The sequence below is a fragment of the Belonocnema kinseyi genome, chromosome 2 (assembly GCF_010883055.1).
Source record: "Belonocnema kinseyi isolate 2016_QV_RU_SX_M_011 chromosome 2, B_treatae_v1, whole genome shotgun sequence".
NCBI lineage: Eukaryota > Metazoa > Arthropoda > Insecta > Hymenoptera > Cynipidae > Belonocnema > Belonocnema kinseyi.
Genome location: NC_046658.1, coordinates 161,484,128 through 161,495,377, shown reverse-complemented (window position 1 = coordinate 161,495,377; position 11,250 = coordinate 161,484,128). Strand labels below are relative to the sequence as shown.

The 11,250-nt window shown below is 22.8% G+C and overlaps 1 protein-coding gene across 1 annotated transcript in view; it reads right to left on the bottom strand.

Annotated features, from left to right (window-relative positions):
- The window catches only part of LOC117167855 (UBX domain-containing protein 4), a 38,076-nt gene that overhangs the window by 9,032 nt on the left and 17,794 nt on the right, over positions 1 to 11,250 (bottom strand). The window contains exons 4-5 of the mRNA XM_033353065.1: positions 9,538 to 9,810; positions 2,183 to 2,491 (exon numbers count right to left, since the gene is read on the bottom strand). Of these exons, the coding sequence (XP_033208956.1) occupies positions 2,183 to 2,491; positions 9,538 to 9,810 (582 nt within the window). The remainder of the gene's footprint in view (positions 1 to 2,182; positions 2,492 to 9,537; positions 9,811 to 11,250) is intronic.

Below are 11,250 nucleotides of genomic sequence, written 5' to 3'. Positions count from 1 at the left end.
TAATTTTATTATTTCATTAAATAGTTCTTAAAAATAAAAAAAAAATAAAATAAAAATATATAGGAAAAAGTAGTTTTGACTAAGACAATAATACAATAGGGCCAAAATTGACCGAATTCCATGCATATGGACCATTGTTCGAGTCAACCGCGATAGAATAATGGTCTGGGTTCTAAGATAGAATATTTACTGTCATGCGTTCGTGTACTCGTATTTGTTTTTTAAATTCTTTTTTTCAAATAATTTAAACATGAATATGCATATATAAATATTATAATAAATATTTGTTTAAATATATTTTAAAAATAAAAAAATTATTATTTCTGCTAGAAAAAATTGTTTATCCATAAGTTGATGTTTGTAATACGTAATAAATTATTTTTACCGGCTAAAAATTAAACCAATTCCTGATTTTATAATTTTAGGCATTTTTAATTAATTTTTTACTGGTAACAGTAAAGAAAAATGAGAAAATAATAACATTTATTACATAAAAATGTATTACGTACTACAAAAGTAAACTTATTCATACCAAATTTCAGTGTAAGGAATATGAAAATTTCTATTTTTAAAATATATTAAAAACATTATTACTACCTTTAAAATATTTATTATTATTAAAAGAATATTTATGTAAATTTACTGTAAAATAATGTGAGCGAAAAAGAACTAGAGAAAAAGTACATAGACACGAACGCATGAGGGCAGCGTCTCTAGTCTAGAACCTAGACCATTACTCGATCGCGGTTGGATATTGAATTTTTGTGTTGAAAATTCGCCTTTATGGCAGAAAATTAATCTTTTTAATTAATAATTCAACTATTTGGTAAAAAAAATTTAGAAAATAAAAATAAAAATTGATGGAATAAAATTTTTACTGATATTTAATTTTTTCTAATTCGCCTTTTTGGCAAAAAAATTATTCTTTTTGATTAATATTTCAACTATTTAGTTAAAAAATTAAAAAAAAAAGAAAAATATAAACTAAAAATTAATGAAAGAAATTTTGGAATAGCAAAATAGTAATATGGAATAGTAAAAATTTATGTCTAGAACCTAGACCATTACTCGATCGAGGTTGGCTCAAAAACCTAGATCATTACTCGATCGCGGTTGAGTATGTTTTTTTTTTTTGAAAATTCGTTGAAAATCCAACTCTTTAGGTGAAAAATTTTAGAAAAGAAAAATATAAAGTAAATATAAATAAAATGAAAAGTTGAAAGGCATCATTTTCATTGCTCCAAATATTTAAGTTCTAGAACTGAGACCATTATTCTATCGAGGTTGTCTGGAAAACCTGGACTATTACTCGATCGCAGATGGCTCTGTAATTTTTTTAAAATACGTCTTTTTGGTAAAAAAAATTATATTTTTGGTTACAAATTCAACTATTTAGTACAAAAATTTTAGAAAATAAAAATATAAACTAAAAACTAACGAAATAAAATGTTGAATGGCATCATTTTCATTGTTCAAACTATTTCAGTAAAAATGTATGTCTAGAATCTAGACCATTACTCGATCGAGGTTGGCTTGAAACCCTTGACCATTACTCGATCGCGGTTGTGTATGTGTTTTTTCCGTCTTGTAGGCAGAAAATTAATCTTTTTTTTTAAATTAATAATTCAACTATTTACTTAAGAAAATGTAGAAACGAAAAATATACACTACAAATTATTAGAATGAAATTTGTACTGGCAGCTCATTAATTTTTCAAACTATTTAAGTACAAATTTATGTCTAGAACATAGACCATTACTCGATCGAGGTTTGCTTAAGAACCTAGACCATTACTCGATCGCGGTTGTTTATGTGTTTTTTTTCGTCTTTTAGGCAGAAAATTAATCTTTTTTATTAATTAATTCACTAATTTTTGATTAATTCAACTATTTAGTTAACAAATTTAAAAAATATGAACTAAAAACTAATTTAATAAAATGTTGCCTGTCATCACATTCATTATTCTAACTATTTAAAAAAAACTTTATGTCTAGAACCCAGACCATTACTCTATAGCGGTTGGCTTAAACCCCTAGAGACCATTACTCGATTTCTTTAAATCCTTTTTTCTCTTAAACCGCTTGATATCCAAGAAAACGGTTTGAAAATTTTTCATCGTACATTGACCCTTCTTCGCTCGCAAAAGAAGATTTATACGTCAAAAAAATGATGAATTACTCACATTTCTCAATGGTAAAATCAAAATTACGGATGTCGGCACCAGTCCTAGATCACTCAGAGTCTTATTATCATTCTCAGGAAGCAGGTCTCTTCTTGGAAAAGAAGTGGACAGTGAAAATTGTTGAAACGGTAATTCAATATTCATAACTACGTAGTCGCGTAGTGATCCAAGTGTACTTAATGGTTCAAATTGTCCCATATGCGTACTGCCTGATGGCAATCTAAATTGAATCCTCGCCACAGACGCTTCGCTGCTGGACGAAGAAGGCGTTTTTACCTGCTTTTCAGGCTGCTGTTGTGAAGAATTTTGCTGTTTTTTTGACAAAAATACCTTTCTAAATTTTCGTTCATGATGATGCTTTTTAGATTTTTCTACATAGATTTAGAAGCAGGCCCCGAAATCATTTTTTAGAGATAAAAAAAGTCAAGTCTCGGCACAAACAATGTTGTATCAACTCATATTTTATATCCATGGAGGTTTATGTGTATGCCAATTTCAATTATTAAAAATAATTAGTTTAAAAAGATTTCGATTTTATACAATTTTGAAAACAGTCTTTTAATTTTCTATCCTTACACTCTAAATTTACCAACTATTTATACAAAAAAGGTAATTTCAACTTTACTTTTAATTTGATTGTTTTTCATTATTCTTTATTTCTGAATTGAATTTAATTGTTTTGAAATTTTGTAGGGTATTTTTTAAGATTCTGCATTCTATGGGATTTAATAATATTTTAATTTTTTTTATTTAAGTGAAAATTTATGTGTAGAACCCAGACCATTACTCCATCGAGGTTGACTTGAAATCATAGGCAATTACTCGATCGCGGTTAAAAAATCAACTGTTTAGTTGAAAAATTTTCAAAAAGAAAAATATAAACTAAAAGTAAATGAAATAAAATGCTGAATGGCATCATTTTCATTGTTCAAAATATTTAATTAAAAATTTATATTTAGAACTGAGAACATTACTCTATCGAGGTTGGCTGGAAAATCTGGACCATTACTCGATCGCAGTGGGCTATGTAATTTTTTTTGAAAATACGCCTTTTTGGTCTATTTTACGATATTTTTTAAGGTTTTGCGAAATTTCTGATATATTTCAATAAATTGAAGGGATTTTAAAGATTTTAGGGTATTTAAAAAAGTTCTAAGTGATTTTCAAATGCTTTTAAATGTTTCAGGGGATTTTAAAATATTTAAAAGGATTTTAAATATTTTGGGGAATTTCAAATGATTCAAAGGAGCTTGTAAATTATTTTCATTTCAAGGAATTTAAAAGATTTTACTGGATTTTGTAAGGGTTCCAAGGATTTCAATGATTCTAAGGATTTTTTTTAATATCTCAAGGTATTTTAATAAATTTTCCAAAATTTCAGGAAATATCGCCAGATTTCATAGAATTTCATGGGATTTAATCATATTTTAATGAACTTCAAAGAATTTATTCAAGAGAAGTGAGGTATTTTGTAGGGTTTCTAAGATTTGAAGATATTACATTTTTTTTTAATTTTACCCTGAATTATTAATTTATCATCAAATCTTTTAATTCATCGGAATTCTTTTGAATTATTTTAATTTACTTGAATTTTAAATTTATACAGTTCTAATTATTCCAAGAGCTTAAAAATTTTCACGGAACTTAAAAAGATATGAAAGGATTTAAAATATTTTAGGTTTTTATTTTAAAGATTAAATCAAATTTTAAATTGATTTCAATAATTTAATGAGATTTTAAAGGAATAAAAAAAGAATTGAAAGGATTTTAAAAAGTTTAAAGAGATTTTTAAATATTTTTTACAATTCATTTAAAAGTCGCCCTAAATTCTTAAGAATTTATCCTGAATTCTTTTCAATTCCTCCGAATTCACTCAAATTCTACTAAAATAAATGGAATTTTTTCGATTTTTAAAATTATTTCCAATTCATTTGAATTATTTTGTAATCATTATTCATTTTTTTTTTGTTAGAAATTAGTAGTTTCAAAGATTTAAAAATACTTTTTAGAATTTACTCTCCATTCTTCTAAATTTACTCATTTCTACTTTATTCAGTGTTTTTTAAAAAGTTTTTATTTAATTCATTCTGAAGTATTTTAACCTCGCCATGAATTCTCAGGTTTTGCATCAAATTCGTTTAAATTCCCTTAAATTTTTCCGAGATAATTTCTATTTGAAAATTTTATTATCTATTTAAAAATTAAATTATTTTGTTGAAAATTCAACTTAATAATTCCATCACAGTTTGATTGAAATTTTGTGTCTTTCTTGACAGAAACTTTTTTTTGTTTAATTGAAAATTCAACTATTTTGTTGAACTTTCAACTTTTTCAACAAAATAGTTTAATACGGTAACTAGAAAAAAAAATTCAACGAAATAATTCAACTTTCAAACAAAAAGAAGAATTTTCAACGAAAAAAAAATTAATTTGCAACGAAAGAGTTGAGTTTTTCACACAAAATAGCTTGATTTTTTAAAACAAATAGTTGATAATACATGAAAAAAATTAATTTCAACAAAATAAGAACATTTTCAACAAAACGACAAATTGTTTATGAAGAATAATTATTTTTAACCAAAAAAAGGTCTTTTTAGATAAAATAAATGAATTTTAAAATAAATAGTTTGATTTTCAAATAAAAAAGATATTTTTTCAATAAAAAATAGAAACATTTATTAAAATAATTTAAATTTTAAGCAAAGAGATGAATTTTTAAGGAAAAAAGTCCATTTTCAACAAAACGGTTCAATTTTCAAACAAAAAAGCTTGAATTTTCAACAAAAATACGAATTTTTAACAAAAAATATAATAGTTGATATTACATAAAAAAATTAATTTGAACAAAATAATAACATTTTCAACAAACCGAGGAATTTTCCACCGCAAAGAATTTTTATGCGAAAAAAAAACCTTTTTAATTAAAATACATGAAATTTTAAATAAATAGTTGGATTTTCAAGCAAAAAAATAATAATTTTTCAATAAAAAATAGAAATATTTGATAAAATAATTTAATTTAAAAAAAGAGATTAATTTTCAAGAAAAAAGTATATTTTCAAAAAAACGGTTGAGTTTACGACCAAAAAAACTTGACTTTTAAACAAAATATTTTGAATTTTCAACAAGAAAAGTTAAATTTTTGAAAAAGTTGATTTTAATAACCAAAAAGCTGAATTTTCAATCTACGAAATTGAATTCTCAAACAAAATGACGAATTTTACACCAAGAAGATTTTTTATTTAATTTATAATTTTTTATTAAAAAATACCTTTTTTTGAAACAAAATACATAAAATTTTTAAATAAATAGTTGAAATTGCATATAAAAAAGACAGATTTTCACTAGAAAAAAAAATAATTAAAAAAAAATTAAATTTTCAACCAAGGAGATGAATTTTTAACAAAACAGTTCATTTTTCGTCCGAAAAGAATGACTTTTCAATAAAATATGATAATATGATATGATAATTCAACAAGTTGATTGAAATTTTGTTTTTTTATTGACTACAATTTTTTTTTGAGAAAATTCAACTATTTTGTTAAACATTCATTTTTTTCTTTTGAAAATACATCTCTTTTTGTCGAAATTTTATCTTATTTTGGTTATAAATGCAACTTTCTGTTTAAAAATCAATCTTTTTTGGTTAAAAAAAAAAACTTTTTTGTTGAAAATTCACTTTTTCGGGTTAAATATTAAACAATTTTGGAAACACAAAAAATTCGGCTAGAAAATTAAATAATTTGGTAGACAATTTAATTATTTAGTTAAAAAATTGTCTTTGTTGGTTAAATTTAACTCTTTTTTTCTATTTTTAATTACATTTTATTTAAATATCAACTATTACATTTTTCGTCGAAAATTAAATTTCAACAAAAAAAAAAAAAAAAATTTTAAGAAAATAGTTAAATTTTTAACAGGGAAATTTAAAATTAAAAAAAATGGAATAGTTAAATTATTATTTAAAATAATTAATTTTAAAAAATTCAAGAAATTAGTTCAATTTTCAACTAAAAATTAAAATGAAACAAATGTTTATTTCTAAATTTTTTAAAAACATTTTTAGTGACAACACAGAGTTTTAAAAATTTCAGTTTATCGAAAATTCCCTGGCTCTTTTCATAGGGGTTTACTGACTATTTTAAAGATAGTTTTTTTATTTATTTGAAAATCAATTTTATAATTGAAAATTTGACTAATTCAGTTTAATATTAGACTATTTGCTTGAAAATTGGTGTTTGTTGGTAAGTAATTAATCTTTTTCGTAAAAAAATCATGAGTTTTGTTCAAATTTTTATTTTTTATTAAAAATAAAAAAATTCTGCTAAAAATTCATGTTTTTTTTGGTATAAAACTAAAGTTTTTAGAAGAAAATCGAACTATTTGTTTAAAAACTTAATTATTTTTTTGAAAATTTTAAGTAGTTTTAACTAATAATTTCACTATTCCATATTTTAAATCGAAAATTCATCTTCGTGGTTTAAAATTGATGTATTTTGTAGAAAAATTTAGTTTGTTTGAAAATGATTTTTTCAACTGAAAATTTTACAATTTCACTTTTGGTAGAAAATTAAATTTTTTTGGTTAAAACATCATATTTTCGGTTTAAAATTCAACTATTCAAATGGAAGATTTGTAATTTTACGTAAAAGTTAATTTTTAAAAATAAAATTTAACTTTTTTATCAGAAAATTAATCTTCTTGTTTGAAAATTTATTTTTTTTGGTTTCAAATTGAACTATTCAAGTTAAAAATTCATGATTTTAGTTGAAAATTAATTTTTTTATCTGAAAATTTAACTATACTATTTCTGGTTGAAAATTAATCTTTTTTAGTTCAAAATTAAATTATTTGGTTAAAAATTTATCCTTTATAGTTGAAAAATTCATGTTTTTTGAAAAAGATAAATTGTCTTTTTTGGTAGACATTTATTTGGTTTAAATTTATCTTCTATCGTTGAAAACTCATGTATTTGTTGAAAAATCCTCTTTTTGGTAAAGAATTAATTATCTTGTTTGAATATTGATCATTTGGTTTGAAAATTTGTTTGTTTTCTTTTTTGAAAATTAATTTTTTTAACTGAAAATTTAACTGTTCCATTTTTTGATCGAAAATTGATCTTTTATAGTTTAAAATTCATATATTTTGTTGAAAAATCGTTTTTTTTTTAATTAGAAAATTAATCTTCTTCCTTGAAAATTCATATTATTTATTCATAATTGAACTATTTTAGTTAAATATTCAACATTTTAGTTAAAAAATTATTTTTTTTCCCACAAAATTTAACTTAAATATTTTCAGTTGAAACTTTATCTTTTGTAAAATTAATTTATTTTGTTTAATATTTATCTTTTATCGTTGACAACTCATGTATTGGTTGAAAAATCGTCCTTTTGGTTGAAAATTAATTTTCTTGTTTGAAAATTCATATTTTTGTTTGAGAATTTGTTTGTCTTAGGTTCAAAAATTAATGTTTAATAGTTGAAAATTTCATGTGTTTTATTGAAAAATTGTATTTCTTGGTAAAAAATTAATTTTCTTGTTTGAAAATTAAACTATTTCGTAAAAAATACATTTATTTCGAAAAAAATTCCTCTTTTCAGGTAAAAAATGCAACTATTTGGTAAAAAATGGATGTATTTGATTAAAAATTAGTTTTTTCTTCCAGAAAATTATTCTTCTTGGCTGAAAATCTAACTACTTGATAGAAAATATATTTACTTTCATGAAAATGAGTCTTTTATGGTTAAAAAAACTGATCTATAAGGTTAAAAATTTATGTATTTTGTTGAAAATTAATTTTTTTGTGGTAGAAAATTAATCTTCATGATTGAAAATTCAACTATTTCGTAAAAAATACAATTATTTTGAAGAAAATTCGTCTTTTCTGGTAAGAAATTCAACTTTTTGGTGAAAAATTCATGTATTTTATTGAAAATTAGTCTTTTCTGGTAAAAAATTATTCTTCCTTGTTAAAAATTCAATTACTTGATAAAAAATATATTTATTTTCAAGAAAATTAATCTTTTCTGGTAAAAAAATTTAACTATTTATTAAAAAATTATGTAATTTGTTGAAAATTAAATTTTTTCGGATAGAAAATTAATCTTTTTGGTTAAAAATGTAAATATTTCGTAAAAAAATACATTTATTTTCAAAAAAATGCCTCTTTTCAGATAAAAAATTCTGGCATTTGGTTAAAAATTCATGTATTCGATTCAAAATTAGTCATTTCGTTCAAAAAACTATTCTTCTTGGCTGAAAATTCAACTACTTAATAGAAAATATATATTTATTTTCATGAAAATTATTTTTTTCTGGTAAAAAACTTAACTTTCTGGTTAAAAATGTAAGTTCTTTGTTGAAAATTAAATTTTTTCTGGTAGAAAATTAATCTTTTTGATCAAAAAATATATTCATTTTGAAAAAAAATCAACTATTCGATTCAAAATTAGTATTTTCAATTAGAAAATTATTCTTCCTGGTTGAAAATTAAACTACTTTATAGAAAATATATTTATTTTTATGAAAATTCTTTTTTTTCTGGTAAAAAACTTGCCTTTATTGTTAAAATTTCAAGTATTTGATTCAAGATTAGTCTTTTCTGGTAAAAATTTGACTATTTTGTTAAAAAATCATGTATTTTTTAGTTAAAAATTTAATCATTTTGTTACAAATTTATATTTTATAGTTAATAATGCATGCGTTTTATTTAAAAAATCGTCTTTTTTGGTGGAAAATTAATCTTCTTGTTTAAAAAATTCATCTTTTTAATTGAAAATTGATCTTTTTACTTGAAAATTTATCTATTTGGTTAATAATTCACGAATTTTGTTGAAAAATCGTCTTTTGTTTGTAGAAAATTAATCATCTTGTTTGAAAATTCATATTTTCGGTTTGAAACTAAACTATTACAGTTAAAAATTCACAATTTTACTTAAAAACTGATATTTTGTGACTCAAAATTAAGTTGAAAATTGAACTATTTATTCGGTATTATGAATTATTAAATTAATTCTAAATTAACCATAACAATTCAATCTCTACAAACTAAAAATTAAAATATTCCGTATCAAAATATTTGAATTTTCTGGTAAAAAATTATTCTTCCTATTTGAAAATTCAACTGGCTGATAAAAAAAATATTTCTTTTCATGAAAATTCGTCTTCTCGGTTAAAAAAATACCTATTTTTAAAAAAATTGATATAAATTTCTTCAGAATTCATTTTTTCGCAGAAAATTAATCTTCTTGGCAAAATTAGCCGAAAATGCTCTCTTTACTGTATTTTTTTTCGAAATCGTAGAAAAATTGTAGATGAAAAATATAATAAATAAATAAATAAATATAACAAACCTGGAGAGCCTGCTCTCTCTCCTTTCGCATCAATTTATCCTGAGCAATTTGTTGCCTAACTCTTTCTCTGGCTGCAGCATCCTCCGCCTTTTCCCTCAATCTTTCCTCTAGCGACTGCTTTATCTCCAAATCTCGCTGCTTCAAACGCATTTCCTGAACTTCGCGTTCCCTCTTTCGACGCTCTATTTCGCGCTCCTTCTCCTTTCTCATTTCTTCCTCGACACGCTGCTTTTTTTGCAACTCCATCAGCTCTTGAGCTCGTCTTACCTTTTCCTGACAAACGAAAAAATAAAAAAAAAAATAAAATAAAATAAAATAAATTGTTGGAGTTTGGTCAAATAATTAAAAAATAAATAGCAAATACACAAATCAATGAAAAAAAATATATTATTATCAAATTACAAAATTTTCCAAATTTCAAATAACGTCTAGATTTTTAATTGACAAAAAATCAAATTCCGAATTTAAAAATATCCGAAACTAAAATTCACCGATGTTAAGACCGATAAGGCAAACAATTTAATTAATAATTAATTAATTCATTTATTTTATAATTCTGCAATTTTTTTTGATGACAGAAATATTTTTTTTTTATGTTGCCTTTTTAAAATATAATGATACGATATAATAAATATATTATATCTATAGATAATAAACAAGGAATATGATAAATTCTAAAATATTGTTTTTTATTGCAATTAAATAACAAACTCTTAAATGAGATATATTTTTTTAATCAATTATAATTTCTAAAGAAGTTAAAATATTTAAAAATTTTAATGCCATTCTTAAATAAAGACCATTAACGAATATTTTTTCATCTTATCAACACTCAAATTAATCGAAAATTATTTTTCAAAGTGCTATAATAAATTCATGTTGAAATTCAATTCTGAGAATTGAGAACAAGAAAATAAGTATTATCACCTTATTTTTAAATTTATGCAAATATAATTTTCAAAAGGTTCTGGAGAAATTTAAATGATTTTTAAATATTTCAGCCTTTAAAAAAGGGACGACTGAAAAATCCCGAAAAATAAAATTCCCGAATTAGAAAATTCTCGATTAATCAAATTCGCGAATAATAAAATTGCCGAAAAATAAAAATACCGATATGGAAAATTCCCAAATAATAAAATACACGAATAATAAAATTACCGAAAAATAAAAATACCGAATTGGAAAATGGCGGAAAAATAAAATTCACCAATAATAAAATTGCCGAAAAATAAAAATACCGAATTGGAAAATTCCCGAATTAGAAAATTCTCGATTAATCAAATTCGCGAATAATAAAATTGCCGAAAAATAAAAATACCGAATTGGAAAATGGCCGAAAAATAAAATTCACCAATAATAAAATTGCCGAAAAATAAAAATACCGAATTGGAAAATTCCCGAATAATAAAATTTCGAATAGTAAAATTTCAGAATTATAAAATTCCCGAATAATAAAATTCTCGACAGTTTATAATATTACCGAATTGGAAAATTCTCGAATAATAAAATTCGCGACAGAAAATTGCTGATTTATAAAATATCCGAATCGGAAAATTTTCGAATTTTAACAATTAGAATTCGAAGCTTATTTCTTAAATTTAATATAGCTATAATTTTTGTATCGCCTTCCTTATTTTTGCAAACGTGCGCTTGGAACGAAAGTCTCGTTAAATTTTCTACGTACCTTGTAACGTTTTCCAAACAGACTTGAAA